The sequence below is a fragment of the Papio anubis genome, chromosome 10, assembly GCF_008728515.1.
Source record: "Papio anubis isolate 15944 chromosome 10, Panubis1.0, whole genome shotgun sequence".
Classification (NCBI taxonomy): domain Eukaryota; kingdom Metazoa; phylum Chordata; class Mammalia; order Primates; family Cercopithecidae; genus Papio; species Papio anubis.
Window position 1 is genome coordinate 117,153,926 of NC_044985.1, and position 16,735 is coordinate 117,170,660.

At 47.5% G+C, this 16,735-nt stretch overlaps 1 protein-coding gene across 1 annotated transcript in view; it reads left to right on the forward strand.

Annotated features, from left to right (window-relative positions):
- The window catches only part of SAG (S-antigen visual arrestin), a 39,961-nt gene extending 27,451 nt beyond the window's left edge, over positions 1–12,510 (forward strand). The window contains exons 11-15 of the mRNA XM_021924151.1: positions 2,573–2,650; positions 5,218–5,241; positions 7,751–7,806; positions 11,869–11,878; positions 12,269–12,510. Coding sequence (XP_021779843.1) covers positions 2,573–2,650; positions 5,218–5,241; positions 7,751–7,806; positions 11,869–11,878; positions 12,269–12,374 — 274 coding nt within the window. The 3' untranslated portion in view covers positions 12,375–12,510. The remainder of the gene's footprint in view (positions 1–2,572; positions 2,651–5,217; positions 5,242–7,750; positions 7,807–11,868; positions 11,879–12,268) is intronic.
- The last annotated feature ends 4,225 nt before the right edge of the window (positions 12,511–16,735 follow it).

The window sequence follows — 16,735 nt, forward strand, 5'->3', positions numbered from 1 at the left end:
GATCAATGCATTCAAGGGCGTAGGAATAATAAGATGAACAATGATGGCTCACTGCACTGTGGGAATGTTTCGTGGTGTGTGGACTAGTTTCTAAACATGTATGACTCGGCAGGGCATGGTGGCTCATACCTGTAATCCCAGCACTTTGGGAAGCTGAGGCAGGCGGATCACCTAAGGTCAGGAGTTGGAGACCATCCTGGCCAACATGGTGAAACCCCGTCTCTACTAAAAGTACAAATATTAGCTGGGCCTGGTAGCGGGTGCCTGTAATCCCAGCTACTCGGGAGGCTGAGATAGGAGAATCGCTTGAACCTGGCAGGTGGAGGTTGTGGTGAGCCGAGATCACACCATTGCATTCTAGCCTGTTGACAGAGCGAGACTCCATCTCAGAAAAAAAAACAAAAAAAACAACAACAAAACAAAACAAAAAAACATTTATGACTCTCCGCACCTCCATGAGGAAGGTATATTTATATGCATTTTATGGATAAAGAAATTGAGGTTGAGCCAGAATGAAAGACTTATCCAAGGTCACTAAATCAGTTAATAGCAGAGCAAAGTACACTCCACAGCAAATCTCCCAATCCAGGAAGATGCCAGGGAACAAAGTTTGCAGGGCGTTCTCAGGCAGGTGGCAGAGCACATTCTGTTCAGCAGCTGCTCGGCCCTATTCAGTGCAAGGTAGTTAGTCCCAGCTGGGGGCAGTAGCTCACACCTGTAATCCCAGCACTTTAGAAGGCCAAGGTGGGCGAATCGCTTGAGCCCAGGAGTTTAAGACCAGCCTGGGCAACATGGCGAAACCCCATATCCACAGAAAATTAAAACATTAGCTGGGCATGGTGGCATATGCCTGTAGTCCCAGCTATTTGAGAGGCTGAGATGAGAGGATTGCTTGAGCCCAGGAGGTCAAGGTTACAGTGACCTATGATCATGCCATTGCACTCCAGCCTGGGTAACAAAATGAGACCCTGTCTCCAAAAAAAAAAAAAAAAAAAAAGTCAATCCCAGCAAGGGGAGGATCTCAAGCTTGTACCCCCTTTTTTTCCCTTTGGAGGCATCCTCTCTTCACGAGGTACTTGGCCATACTCTGTAAGTCCACATAAAGATATTCTGCCCTCTTTTTAAAAATTATTTTTATTTTTTTTTCGGACAAAGTCTCACTCTGTCACCCAGGTTGGAGTGCAGTAGCGCAATCTTGGCTCACTGCAACCTCCGCCTTCCGGGTTCAAGAGATTCTCCTGGCTCAGCCTCCTGAGTAGCTGGGATTAGAGGCTCCCACCACCACACCTGGCTAATTTTGTACTTTCAATAGAGATGGGGTTTCACCATGTTGTCCAGGCTAGTCTTGAACTTCCTGAACTCAAGCGATCTGCCTGCCTCGGTCTCCCAAAGTGCTGGGATTAAAGGTGTGAGCCACCATGTCTGGTTATTCTGTCCTCTTTTAAAGGAGCTCCAGACACCAATGAGCTCTCTGGGGAGCACTGTGGTTCTAGAAACATGTGCCTGAGACACTTCCCCTCAGAGGCTCCCTAGCTGATGTCTTCTTCCAGGCCCAGCACCTGCTGGCCACCTCCCCAACTCTTTTTCCAGAGCTGTTCCACCCTCCCCTGCCTTCTGCCTGTAGCCTTCCGGTTTCTGGGCTTGTTTTCTATCATTATTTACATGATTTTTGCTAGCATTTCATGACTTTTTTCATACCTTAATTCCTGTTATTGGATATCCTGGAGTACTCGTGTCCTCCGCGTTGGATCCCACGTGATAAGCATTGGTGATGAAATGCCCAGCACAGTGCCTGCCAGATAGTAGGACTTCATTCAGTACATATTAGTGGGATCTGGAATGACATTTCTGTCAAGGAATGTCACATTGCACTGTCTTTGGGGACACATCTGAGGGTCTTGCACATCCTGCACATTCACTTAAATATTGATAGCTCTCACTTGGTGCCAGGTCTGATGTTGGGTGCTGGGGACACACAGCTAGATATCTTGGAAGGCAGGAGAGAAGGAGGGGTCATTCTGGTGCAGGGTTGTGTTGGCAAGTCTAGCGCGGGGGGCGCTGGGACACAGCTGGGGATGAAGTAGCAAAGGCAGGCCAGGGCAGCTTGCGGGCTGCTTCTGAGGCTGAACCTGCAGGTGGCCACAGAGCTCAGAGAAGGGGCCTGGCATGTGGGAGATGAGTTGCTGAGATAATCCAGGCAGGCAAAGCCTGCAGGAGGACTTGGGGACCTGCAGAGATGGCAGTTTTGGCAGGTGGTAGAAGGGAGGAGCTGAGGAGGATGACCGGGGGATGTGCATCTGTAGAGGTCAAGCACAGAGAAGGGGGATGCACGCTCTGCCCTCTGGGAGCTTCTAGAGGAGAAGATGCAGGAATTCTTCCAGTACCTGCGAGGAGTCCCCATACCCACTCCCCAAGTACGTGAACTTCTAGGACTTTGGCAGCTCAGTGAGTTTACCAGTCCCTGGAGAACCTCCATGACGGCGTGCCTGCCCGGAATGGAAAGGTTGCCCATCTGCTCTTCACCCTCCTCTGCTCTCCATCGTCCTTCTCCTTTTCCTTTCTGTTTGGACAGCATTAAAGAGGGCATAGACCGGACCGTCCTGGGGATCCTGGTGTCTTACCAGATCAAGGTGAAGCTCACAGTGTCAGGGTAAGTGTCCCAGCACCAACCCTCGGGCTGCTCTGTCCTGGTCTTAGATGGTCTGAACTGTTCCTTTCCTGAATGACTGGGAGACAGAAAGCAAGGAAAGTCCCACAGCTTCTACCAAGGATTACCAAGTAGAGCTTGGGAGAGATTCTGTTTGTCTAGTACCATGCTTCTGTCTGATAAAATGTCAGGTGGGAAAGGGTGGAGAAGCAGACTCTGAAATGTGTGCACTCTTAGCTCCACTTTGCAAAAATACACGTGCATGGCCGGGCACGGTGGCTCAAGCCTGTAATCCCAGCACTTTGGGAGGCCGAGATGGGCGGATCACAAGGTCAGGAGATCGAGACCATCCTGGCTAACATGGTGAAACCCCGTCTCTACTAAAAAAATACAAAAAAATAGCCGGGTGAAGTGGCGGGCGCCTGTAGTCCCAGCTACTCGGGAGGCTGAGGCAGGAGAATGGCGTAAACCCGGGAGGCGGAGCTTGCAGTGAGCTGAGATCCGGCCACTGCACTCCAGCCTGGGCGACAGAGCAAGACTCCGTCTCAAAAAAAAAAAGAAAAAAAAAAAAATACATGTGCATATGTGCATGTGGTGGAAGCTGATGTCCAAGAATGAAGATTAGTCAAAGGTTATCCTTCAGAAAAGAGTAACTGCTGTGAAATAACCCAGTAAATCTTCATGTATTTGCATCTTAGAAGGTATCGATCCATAAAGTAGGGACCTTCCCCTCCCTTCTCGCACATGTAATCACAGGGCATAGGAGTCTTCTTTTCATACAAGAGTGCCAATATCTCAGAGTTTTAAGGGAACAGGTTTCCACTTTCATTTTCGTGTGAAACCAATTTCTTCCATTTGTTTAATCTTACCAAAAAGGAAAAACTTGAATTCTCATTTTTGTTTCAAGTTCCATTGCCAAAGACTCTGGCCTTTTACTTGGACAAGCCTTGAGTAGTTCTGCCATCAAAGGCAAGTCTGTGCCTAGGTTTCACACTTCTAAGTAGTGAAGAATTCCCGGCTGGGCGCAGTGGCTCACGCCTATAATCCCAGAACTTTGGGAGGCCGAGGCGGGCGGATCACGAGGTCAGGAGATGGAGACCATCCTGGCTAACAAGGTGAAACCCCGTCTCTAATAAAAATACAAATATTAGATGGGCGTGGTGGCAGGAGCCTGTAGTCCCAGCTACTCGGGGGGCTGAGGCAGGAGAATGGCGTGAAGCTGGGAGGCAGAACTTGCAGTGAGCCGAGATTGCGCCACTGCACTCCAGCCTGGGCGACAGATTGAGACTCCGTCTCAAAAAAAAAAAAAAAAAAAAAAATCCCTTGAATAATAAGGGTTTAAAAAAAAGAGTTTCCCAAATTTCTAACAAAGTAGAACATGGATCTGTTTTGCATTTTTCGTTAGTATAGTGTTTTTTTTTTTTTTAATTTCTCACAGTGGATAGTGCATAAAAGGATCTAAAAACAGGGTGGAGTTTCTTTTAGCAGTCAAGGAAAGCAACCAGCAGGTATTTCACAATAACCCATGTGACTTACCTTGAATGTTAGGGCTTGACTTTTTTTTTTTTTTTTTTGAGATGGAGTATCACTCTGGAGTGCAGTGGCATGATCTCGGCTCACTGCAACCTCCACCTCCCAGGTTCAAGTGATTCTCCTGCCTCAGCCTCCCGAGTAGCTGGGATTACAGGTGCACACCACCATGCCTGGCTAATTTTTGTATTTTTAGTAGAGACGGGGTTTCACCGTGTTGGCCAGGCTGATCTTGAACTCCTGACCTCAAGTGATCTGCCCGCCTCAGCCTCCCAAAGTGCTGATTTACAGGCGTGAGCCACCACGCCCAACCAACTTTTTTTTTTGAGACAGAGTCTTGTTCTGAGACTCAGGCTAGAGTACAGTGGTATGATCTCAGCTCACTGCAACCTCCACCTCCCAGGTTCAAGCAATTCTCCTGCCTCAGCTGGGATTACAGGCACCTGCCACCATGCCCAGCTGATTTTTGTACTTTTAGTAGAGATGGGTTTGGTTGTTTTTTGTTGTTGTTGTTGTTGTTGTTTTGTTTTGTTTTTTTTGAGATGGAGTCTCACTCTGTCGCCCAGCCTGGAGTGCAGTGGCTCGATCTCAGCTCACTGCAAGCTCTGCCTCCGGGGTTCATGCCATTCTCCTGCCTCAGCCTCCCGAGTAGCTGGGACTACAGGTGCCCACCACCAAACCTGGCTAATTTTTTTTTTTTTTTTGGTATTTTTAGTGGAGATGGGGTTTCACCATGTTAGCTAGGACGGTCTCGATCTCCTGACCTCATGATCCACCCGCCTCGGCCTCCCAAAGTGCTGGGATTACAGGCGTGATCCACCATGCCCAGCCCCTTTTAAACTAATCATCTTGAGAAAGAGATGAAGTCACAGGTAGACAGCAGGAATGAAGTTGAACATTAAGGGATGCAAAGACCCTGGACGTTGTGAGTTCGGGTGCAAGGACCATGAGAGCTGGGCTGTGTCCTGCCTCTGAATCATGGGAAAGGGTTGCGTTACCACTGTGACAGTTACGACAGGCATTTATTTTGTGTTTTCTAGCTTTCTGGGAGAGCTCACCTCCAGGTAAGCCTGTTCACCTTCCTGTTTGCTTGTTTCTCAAAATATCAAAGGCAGCAAACCTGGGGCTCCAAAATGGTTTCTGGTGAAAGCTGCTTTCTGGGCAGTTGTGCTCAGAGGTGTTAGGAATGATGCTTTGCCTTCAGATGCATCACAGAACCATGGCTCGTAGGCGTTTCTTTGGGACTACATTTCTTTGGAACCACAGCTAGACCTATGCCTGTGTAAGGACACACATATGCACACCTAGAAAACTGGCGCACTCCACGCAGTCAGCTTGTGTGTGTGTGGTAAAATACACATAACATAAAATTTACTATTATATTTATTTATTTATTTATTTTTTGAGACGTAGTCTTACTCTGTCGCCAAGCCTGGAGCACAGTGACGTGATCTCGGCTCACCGCAACCTCCGCTTCCTGGGTTCAAGTGATCCTCCCGCCTCAGCCTCCTGAGTAGCTGGGATTACAAGCGTGTGCCACGACACCTGGCTAATTTTCGTGTTTTTAGTACAGACGAGGTTTCACCATGTTGGCCAGGCTGGTCTTGAACTCCTGACCTCAAGTGATCATCTTGCCTTGGCCTCCCAAAGTGCTGGGATTACACGTATGAGCCACCACACACCTGGCATAAATTTTACCATTTTAACCGTTTTATTTATTTCTTTGAGATGGAGTCTTGCTGTGTTGCCCAGGCTCAAGTGCAATGGCATGATCTTGGCTCACTGCAACCTCTGCCTCCTTGGTTCAAGCGATTCTTCTGCCTCAACATTCTGAGTAGTTAGGATTACAGGCTCACGCCACTGTGCCTGACTAATTTTGTATTTTTAGGAGAGACAGGGTTTCACCATGTTGCCCAGGTTGGTCTTGAACTCCTGACCTCAAGTGATCCACCTGCCTCGGCCTCTCAAAGTGCTAGGATTACAGGCGTGAGCTACCCTGCCCAGCCTTCACTATTTTAAAGTGCACAATTCGGTGGCATTAAATATGTTTACGCTGTTATGCAACCATCACCACTATCTAGTTCTAGAACATTTTTATCACCCAAAAAGAAAATCTCATACCCATTAACCAGTCACTCTCATTTTCCCTGCCTATAGTCTCTGACATACTCATTAATCTGTTCTCTATCTCTGTAGATTTGCCTGTTCTGGATATTGTGTGTAAATGGATTCATACAATATGTGGCCTTTTGTTATTGGTTTCTTTCACTTAGCATAGTGTCATTAGTGTAAGGTTTATCCATGTTGTAGCATGTACTAGTACTCCATTCCTTTTTATGGCTCAGTAATATTCCATTGCATGGATATACCACATTTTGTTTATCCCATTCATCTGTTGGTGGACATTTGGGTTGTTTCTACCTTTTGGTATTGCAAATAGTGACAGCTGCCTTTTAAAATTATGCACGAAGAAGCAGCAAGTTAAGAAATGTTTGAGACAGGCATTGAGCTTATGTACTCCATCATCCCAACTCTTCTCATCTCCTTCCCTCACCTGGAGCCCAGGTTCCACCTTTTCTTTTAGACCCATCTGCTCCTGGGTCTGATGAGGGTGGCTTCATTGTAAAAAGAGGTGCTTGGGCTGGAGGTAAGCCTTGGATAGAAGGCCCTGGGTCCTGGGTGAAGTGAGGAGTAACCCTTTCTTTCATCCCCTCTCTCCACTTTTCCATTTGTCCTTTCTCTAAATTTCCCTTCTACTTCCTTCCTTTGTTTTATGTAAATTGAAAGTCGCCCCACAGCCCTTTAGCTTTTGGAATTCAGTGGATCCTGCTTGTCTCCGTTCTGCCCTGTAGCAAGAGACTGTGCCCAGCCAGCAACATACCAGCCTTGCAGAAATTTTAACATATGAAACACGGTGTATGTTGTTGCAAAGAATATTTTTAAAACATTCTTTCTTCAGGATTTCACCTCTTCCCCACTCACAGTATCAAGTCACCGTACCTAGTAAACAGGAGTAAGCGAGACCTAAATAGACTAGCTGCCTTGGCCGTGTCTGTGTAAGTGAAGTTTCTGGAACCTTTCCAATTTCTACTTGACCATTTCTGTTTTGTTTTGTTTTTAATCCCACTGCAGGCTGGGCGTCGTGGCTCACGCCTATAATCCCAGCACTTTGGGAGGCCAAGGCTGGTGGAACACCTGAGGTCAGGAGTTTGAGACCAGCCTGGCCAATATGGTGAAACCCCATCTCTACTTTTCAAAAATACAAAAATTAGTCAGGCATGGGGGCATGCATTCGTAGTCCCAGCTACTAGAGAGGCTGAGACAGGAGAATTGCTTGAACCCAGGAGGTGGAGGTTGCAGTGAGCCGAGATTGTGCCATTGCACTCCAGCCTGGGTGACAGAGCGAGACTCCATCTCAAAAAAAAAAAAAAAAAAAAAAATCCCACTGCATTGTCTTGTCTTTCAGCTTGGGCCTGGGGATCTTTTGTGAATCTCTGCAGTCATAGGTCTGTGCTGTGTTACTTATAATTGTGTGTGTGTGTGTTCACACCAATCTTCATTCTTTTTTTCTAGTGAAGTCGCCACTGAGGTCCCATTCCGCCTCATGCACCCTCAGCCTGAGGACCCAGGTCAGTTTTGTCCTTTTTTGGCTTTCTTTAATTATTTCCTACTTGCAGATTTATTGTTGATGTATTTCTAGTCTTTCTTGACCACACCTTAGAGCATGGAGTGGCCAGGTATAAGAGATTCCATGTCATCTACAAGGCGAATAGTCTGGGGGAAAGGGAGAGCCCATCTGTTCAGCACTGAGCTGGGTAGATTATCCAACTTCAGCTGGAGTCTGCAAGATGTAGCATCCTTGCTCTTGGATGGGGACAACCTCGTGAGATTTTATCAAGAATGATTTAAGAGCAGAAGCTCTGCTGTCAACAGACCTGGATTTAGAATTAAAGATGATTTAGGTAAAAACTTAATTTGAAAGCACAAGGATTTTGCATTTCATTTGGAAACGAAAGGCCTCATGTTTCATTTGAAAGCATTAACAGGCATTTAAAAGGTTGTTTTTGGTTTTTTTTTTTTTGAGACGGAGTTTCACTCTGTCACCCAGTTTGGAGTGCAGTGGTGTGATCAAGCTCACTGCAGACTCGACCTCCTGGGCTCAAGCCATCCTCCTACCTCAGCCTCTGAAGTAGCTGGAACTACAGGCATACCACCACCCTCAGCTAGTGTTTTTGATTTTTAGTAGAGATGAGGTCTTGCCGTGTTGCTCAGGCTAGTCTTGAACTCCTGAGCTCAAGTGTTCTTTCTGCCTCACCTTCCCAAAGTGCTGGGATTACAGGCATGAGCCACTGCACCTGGCTGAAGATAACTGTTTTTTGTTTTTTGTTTTTTTGAGATGGAGTCTCACTCTGTCACCCAGGCTGGAGTGCAGTGGCACAACCTAGGCTCACTGCAACCTCCGCCTTCCAGGTTCAAGTGATTCGCATGCCTCAGCCTCCTGAATAGCTGGGATTACAGGCGCCTGCCACCCTGCCGGGCTAATTTTTGTATTTTTAGTAGAGACGGAGTTTCACCATGTTGGCCAGGCTGGTTTCAAACTCCTGACCTCAGGTGATCACCCGCCTCAGCCTCCCAAAGTGCTTGGATTACAGGCGTGAGTCACCGCGCCCGGCCTCAAGATAACTATTTTTGACAGTGGCAGTTATGATAAGAATACAGAAAATACTAGAAAAGAGGGTCGGGCTGGGTTCCTGACACCTCAGCTAATTTGAATTGTAAATCTACTGGCTCTTGTATGGATACGGAATTATGCAATAGTTGTATGACTCTGAAAACATATTAAAGCCCACTAGACTGTCCACTGTGAAAAGGTAAATTGTATGGTATATGAATTTGATCTCAATCATTCTCTTTCTAAAAAGGTAAATGAAGCAGCAAAAATAATATAGGTAAAATCTCAGAAATTCTAAAGAAACATTTTCTTCACGTTGAGGCAGTTTAGTTGACAGGAAAGAAAAACAGATCTGTCTAAATGAGAACTCTCCACAAGTATAGGAATAAGGGATAGTTTAAGTAAAAGTGGTATAAACAAGCAGGGTTTATTTTTCTCATACTTTACAAGTAGCTTTTCTATATTGATAGTGAAATGCCATTTAAACCTTAGAATGAGCCCCCACTATTCATTTTAGGTTTTGTCTCAACAGTACTTTGTTTCAAAGCAGCTTTTCCAAATATTTTGGATTCAGACCCTCAATGAACTTTTCCAAAACTGAAAAATATAGTCTAGCTATATGTTTTCATTTGGAGAAAATTGAAAATGTAGTCTAGCTATATGTTTTCAATTCATTTATGCTTGTGTCATTAAAATACTACTTTTTAATGGTGTGAGATTAAGATGCTTTCTGGTTCCTTTCAAGCACATTAAAAAGATAGTCCCTTGACTATCTTTTTATATATGACTATATGTCATAGTTTATGTTGGGTTGTTTTTTGGAATTTGAGTAGACTTTATGCTTTAATTTTTTTTTTTTTTTTTTAGACAGAGTCTCTTTCTGTCACCCAGGCTAGAGTGCAGTGGCACGATCTTGGTACACTGCAACCTCTGCCTCCCGAGTTCAAGTGATTCTCCTGTCTCAACCTCCCGAGTAGCTGGGATTACTGGTGTGTGCCACAATGCCCAGCTAATTTTTGTATTTTTAGTAGAGATGGGTTTTCCCCATGTTGACCAGGCTGGTCTCAAACTCCTGGCCTCAGGTGATCTGCCCACCTCAGCCCCCCAAAGTGCTGGGATTACAGGCATGAGCCACCGTGCCCAGCCTGACTTAATTTTTAAAAATTCTTTCTCCATATACAACTTTCATGTTCCAGTCATTATGACCTTAACAGCGAACATATCACAATGTCAGGATGAAACAATGATCTTTTGTACTGTGAGATTTCTGGGTGCAAAGGTTAAGACAAATCACCCCATGGTTACAAAATTCTGATTTCTAGAGATGTGAGATAGATATGAGATAGATGAAATTTCTAGAGATAAATGCCATCTCTCCTGTCTTCTCTGCCTAGTTCTCGGCTCCCTGAGTCTAGGCTGGTAAGATTCTAAGCAGAGAAAGCATAAGCTATATGTAGTTAAGCCCTGCTGGAGCCTGGGGGCCAAGCAGTTTGTGTGTAATCAGTGCTGTGACATGCTACCAAGTTTTTATTGCCCCCTGTCAAGGGTATCTGTACTGAATCCGAAGATGCTGATTTGATTCATCCTCGTTGTCTACCTCTGCAAGGCTGATGGTCCCACTTAGTGTCATTTCTTCGCTTAGCACTGTGGGCTGCAGGGCATTTCTTGCCCAGGGGATGTTTTGACAAGCTGGCCTCTCTAGGGCCCCGTATGTAGCGACCCTATAGACAGTCCCTCCCAGTGCTGGCTTCCAGGTGGGCACCAGAGACAAGAGCAGGGGTTCACCATCAAATTGCCACTGTGCTCCCCAAAACTAGGTGGGCAGAAAGCTAAAAAAGAACAAAAACCATTCAAATTAATAGCAGTTAGTCTGGGGATACAACACATGTGAAAACATAACCCAACAACAACAAAATCAGTGTGTTAACAGAAATTGAAAACTTTGTGACTGGGGGTTGGTCCTCAAGCTTTAATGCACACCCCACCCCTGGGGTGCTGGTGAACGTCAAGTCCCAGGTCTCAGCCCTCTGAAGCCTGACAGATGGAGGTGCCAGGGCGCACATGCTCATGGCACCCTGGTGACCTTGACCTCGATGGGGTCCAGAGGACATGGAAGGTGGGGAAGCCAAGGCAGGTGGATCACTTGAGGTCAGGAGTTCGAGATCAGCCTGGCCAACATGGTAAAACCCCATCTCTACTAAAAATACAAAAATTAGCCAGGCGTGGTGGTGGGCGCCTGTAATCCCAGCTACTTGGGAGGTTAAGACAGGAGAATCACTTGAATGGAGACAGAGGTTGCAGTGAGCCGAGACTGTGCCACTTCACTCCAGCCTGGGCAACAGAGCGAGATGCCATCTCAAATAAATAAATAAATAATAAGAAAGGAGAAGCGACACCAGAGGGGGCAAGGCTGATCAGGGAAAGCGTCCTAGAGGTGAGACTGGGGGGGTTTCATTTGAGGAGGTGAGGGTTGTGGCACATTGTAAAGGAAGCAGTGATTTAAAATGCAAGGAGAGGCCGGGCGCAGTGGCTCACGCCTGTAATCCCAGCACTTGGGAGGCCGAGGCGGGCAGATCACTTGAGGTCAGGAGTTTGAGACCAGCCTGGCCAACATAGCTGAAACCCTGTCTCTACTAAAGATACAAAAATTAGTCAGGCGTAATGGCGCATGCCTGAAATTCCAGCTACTCAGGAGGCTGAGGCATGAGAATCTCTTGAAACCAGGAGGCAAAGGTTGCAGTGAGCAGAGATCGTGTCACTGCATTCCAGCCTGGGTGACACAGCGAGACTCAGTCTCAAATAAAATAAAATGCAAGGAGAAAAGCTGTTCAAGTGGGAAAGGCAGGGAGGCAGGAATTACACGCTGTGATCGTGAATTACATGTATCTAGGCCTTATCTCTCAAACCGTAAAGTCACCTAAAAGGGAGACATTTTCTAGGTACAGCTATGATATAGAATTTATACTAACAAATGTCTCTCTCTCCCTCTTCCCTGCCTCCCTTTAATTCCTGCTTACAGCTAAGGAAAGGTGAGTGAGCCTCTTGAATGTGGCCCTGACTTGCCCTGTGCCCTGGGACCTTCTCCTCCAGCACAAACCCCTCTTTGAGTCTTTTCACATATCCCAAGCTCTCCGGCCGGTTCAGTAGGCACATCTGCTACTTCCTGTCTGCTCCCTAGTGCTTACGGCACGTGCGCACCATTACGCTGGGCTTGCTCACTCTGTGCGTGCCTTTGTTTTCTCCCATTGGTGCTAGTTAAAGGAATTTTAAACAAAGCCTTGAGGAAAATGACGTGCTCCCATGTTCTATCATGGGGAAAACCTTGATCAGTTCCTTTGTTGCAAAAATATCAAGGATCTTGTTTCAGTTTCAGCTTCAAAGGGCGTGCAATGATCAAAATGTTGTTTGTTTTATTTTAGTTATCAGGATGCAAATTTAGTTTTTGAGGAGTTTGCTCGGCATAATCTGAAAGATGCAGGAGAAGCTGAGGAGGGGAAGAGAGACAAGAATGACGTTGATGAGTGAAGATGTCAGCTCAGGATGCCGGAAAATGACCTGTAGTTACCAGTGCAAAGCCCCACAGTTTAGCCCTTTGGAGTTATGCTACGTATGAAAGGATGAGTCTTCTTCTGAGAAATAAAGCTTGTTTGTTCTCCCCTGAGTCATGAGTTTGTTGATTTGTTGGGGAGGCCGAGTTGATGACATGACACAGAAGCTGCCACCTTTAGGGTCCCTGGAGTCGGAGGGTTGGGGAGGAGGCCAGCCTTCCACAGAACGGCTCACCACTGGCCCATAAGGGACAGAAGGTGTCTGGAAATCAATGTGCTTACCAGGTGGGGCCCTTGGTGTGTCCAGGGGCGTTCCTAGGAGTCCCAATCTGAGGTGTTTCTCTGGAAACAGTGCCTTCCTGCCCGCCTGCCCGCCTTCCTTCCTCCCTCCCTCCCTCCGTCCCTTCCTTCCTTCCCTCCCTCCCTCCCTCCTTCCTTCCTTGTTTCGCTCTTGTTGCCCAGGCTGGAGGGCAGTGGCATGATCTCGGCTCACGGCAACTTCTGCCTCCTGGATTCAAGCGATTCTCCTGTCTCAGCCTCCTGAGTAGCTGAGATTACAGGCGCGTGCCACAAGCCCGCCTAATTTTTTGTATTTTTATTAGAGATAGGGTTTCACCATGTTAGCTGGTCTCGAACTGCTGACCTCAGGTGATCCACCCACCTGGGCCTCCCAAAGTGCTGGGATTACAGGTGTGAGCCACCAGGCCTGGCCTGGTGTGTATGTTTCTAATTACCTAACCAGTCCCAACTTCCAGGCCCTAAAGAGCCTCCCAAGTTAAACAGGGCAGAGAACACCTGTGGACAAAAATACTCTTGGTTACTGATTCAACTTTTGGGTCCAGGTGCCTGTTTGAGCTTTGGGTTGTTGGTTAAGATCTATTCAATGCAAGAAACAAAATCAGATTTGGTCAACTTAAGGTGGGGAGAAGGAATGTTGTGGGAGGACTGTGGTGTGGTCAGAGAACTGAAGGACGAACCTGAGCTGCCGCACCTGGGGTGAGCAGGAATCAGAGAAGCTCCAGAGGTCAGGGACCCACTCTCCGGGGCGGCTATTCATGTGGCCCCACACTACACGCTCCCAGCTCTGCGTCTCTTGGTCCCAGTGGGCAGTTATTGGGAAGGAGAATCCAACTGGCTCAGCTTTGGCTGGGAGATTCAACACCCCATGGCTAGCGATGGCAGAGCCCAGCCCTGAAGATGGAGAGTCCCAGAAAAAGGGGTTGATTGTGAGTCACGTGGGCTTACTTAGAGTGTGCTTCACTGAGACTGGGCATGAAAGGCATAGGGGAGAGCACTCTGAAAGTCAGGGAGGAAGGTGAGCTGCAGGTGGAGGAGGGATAATAGAGGTGATACCAGGGGCCTTTCCTTTGTGGGGTCCCTTCCTGCCCTGAGGTACCCACCGGGCCTGCTGCTGATGGCACAGATACTGAACAGGCTCATGGCGGCCAAGGAAGGGTTGGGGATGCGTAGGCTCTGGTCCATCTCTGGTCCATGCTTTAAGGGAGCAGGGTAAAGGGGCGTTGGAGATTCCTCCACAGTTCAACCCACTCACAGAAGGCAGAAGGTGCCTTCTGTGATGGCGACCCTCACTTCTAGATGGAGAGTACACATGGCTCGGCCTTCTGGGATGGAATGTGGCGACAGAGGGCTGGCCAGGGCATGGGTTCCATACACATGTAGGTTCCCAACATCTGGGGTTGTTGAGCAGGATTCCAGCTGTTTGGGTCCTGCAGATTGGGATTTAGATGAGGAGGCTCCCCTTGGGAAGCTTGGATGGGATCTCAGACAAAACGAGGTGTGGACCCGTGTGTTGACTCAGGCATCTTGGCATTGGGAAGAGGATTTAAAATACACTAGACTACAGGTGGAAGATTGGTCCTTCAGGCTGTGGGTTAGCAGGATCAGACACAGTCCCTCCTTCTTTTTCTCTCTGTGCTAAGGCAATGGTGCATAACCATTTTAACCCATGCTCCCCTCAGGGCATGCAGGCAAGGGACGGCCAGGGTGGCACACTCCTCTGAGGATTCTCAAAGCTGTTCCCCATTGCACTGAGTCCTTCCCCTGCCCTCTGCCACAGTACACAGGCTGCTGTGTTTAGCTCCTGTTAGAGCTCTTGGGCTAGCCCAGGGCCTGGGATTCTGCCCCGTGGTGCCTGGTGTGAGGACCAGCCCGTTGGTTCCTGCATTGCTTGACCCCAGGACATCCTAAGTCAGGGTGGACGTTAATAAGCCCGACCTTTGGAACTATGTGGGTGAGAGAGCCGGAGAGAAGGGCTGGAAGACCAATCTCTGGAGACAAGAGGTCAGAACAGCCCTTGCCCTCCTAGTTATTTTGGTGCCAAAACGTCTGGACACGCCCTCCAGGTGTTGGCTTGTTTATGGCCTGCAGCTGGCCATGCTAGGGAGGGAGTTGGGGAAGGAAGCGAGCCGCCAGCTGCCCTGAGCAGAAAGTGGAAGCTTGGCTCAGCTCAGCCTGCACATGTGTGGGGCTGTCTACTGGCATGCAGTGTCCCTTGGTATCAGGAGGCAGGAAGTCTATGTGTAGGTTGAATGTGTGGCCCAGAGTTTTTGGGACAGGTGCAGTGCAAGAAACGGGGTACAGAGCAGTCGAAGGTGCTGCACGGAGAAAGTTCTGCAACCAGCAATGAAGGGCTGGAGAAGGGGGATCCCTGCCACTGATGGAGCGTCTACCTTGTGCCAAGTACTTCACATCTGACATCTAACCATTCCAGTAGTAGTTATAAATCAGTAGCATCATTCCCATTCCTTAGATGAGGAAATTGCGGTTCAGAGAGGTTATGTACCTTACACAAGGTCACACAGCTAGTGAGAGTCAAGGCTTGAATGCTGGTGTGCCTCAGTCTGTAACTAGACCTTTGCCCACTGTATGGTGCTGAATGGAAGTAGGAGAGTTTGGTGGAGTCGGGGGAGGGAGATTAGCATTTAGGATTCAACAACTGCCCTTGGCCCTTGCTATTTTTTTCCATCGAAATTTTCAGGCCGGGCGCGGTGGCTCATGACTGTAATCCCAGGACTTTGGGAGGCCGAGGCGGGCGGATCACAAGGTCAGGAATTCAAGACCAGCCTGGCCAACATGGAGAAACCCGTCTCTACTAAACATACAAAAAAGTAGCCAGGCATGGTGGCAGGTGCCTGTAATCCCAGCTACTCAGGAGGCTGAGGCAGGAGAATTGTTTGAATCCAAGAGATGGAGGCTGCAGCAAGCCCAGACTGTGCCATTGCATTCCAGCCTGGGCAACAGAGTGAGACTCCGTCTCAAAAAAAAAAGAAAGAAAAAGAAATTTTCATTGAGAGAATTGCGTATTCACATGCAGTTGTGAGGGGTAATACAGAGACCCCAGGAACCCTTTACCTGATTTCCTCCAGTGGCAGCATCGTGTAAAGCTATAGTACAGTATCACACCGGGGTATCGACATAGGTCCAGTCTGCTCATCTCAGATCTCCACAACTGGACTTGTACTTGTATGTGTATTTAGTTCTCTGCAATTTTGTCACCTGTGTAATTTCTTTTTAGGGTGTCTGTTTTCTATTTAACATTTAAAAAACGTTTCTTCCTTCCACCTTACTTTCACAGGACTGAGTCGCATTTACTGATCTTTGAGGAGTAGGGCAAGTGCGGGGTGGGAGTTGGGGACATTTGGAGATGTGTGTGGTGGTTTTTGGTTTTCACATGCTTGGGGACCAGAAGCTCTATGTCACATGCAATGGAGAAACGTGCTGCTCCAAATGTCAATCATGACCCTAGTTGAGGGTAAAAATTGGATGATTCCCATGTTTTCAAGTTTCCCGTTTATATTCTCCAATGTGAAGTGGTTCTTTCTGACAAGAGTTGCGCCTCTTCACTGACCTGCCACAAAGAAGGATTAGGTTGGACGTGAAGTGTGTTATTACTGCCACCTTGATATGCCCTCAAGGTGGGGTAGACTCAGGGAGCAGGCTGTCGTTAGAGATGATTCATAGTGTGACTCATTCAATAAAGAAGCACCGGAGGGAATGTGCTCTTCCAGGCCACCGCTTTGGGGGAGTTGATGTCTCAGCCCTTCCTGAGATCTCCAGGGGAACCACACTGTGCGCTCACGGGGAGAACAAAAAAGCTGCTTCATCATCAAAGAACATTCATGCCAGAGTTTTCTTTGCTTTAAGAACATAATTTTTACCAAGCCTAATCCTCTCTTTTTAAAATACACTTTTTATTTTGAATAGTTTTAGATTTACAGAAAAGTTGCAAAGATGTTCTGGTGAGGTCCCCCACACCTCAAAGCCCCTATTATTAACCCTTACATGAGTAAGGTCCATTTGCCACACTGACTGACTCAA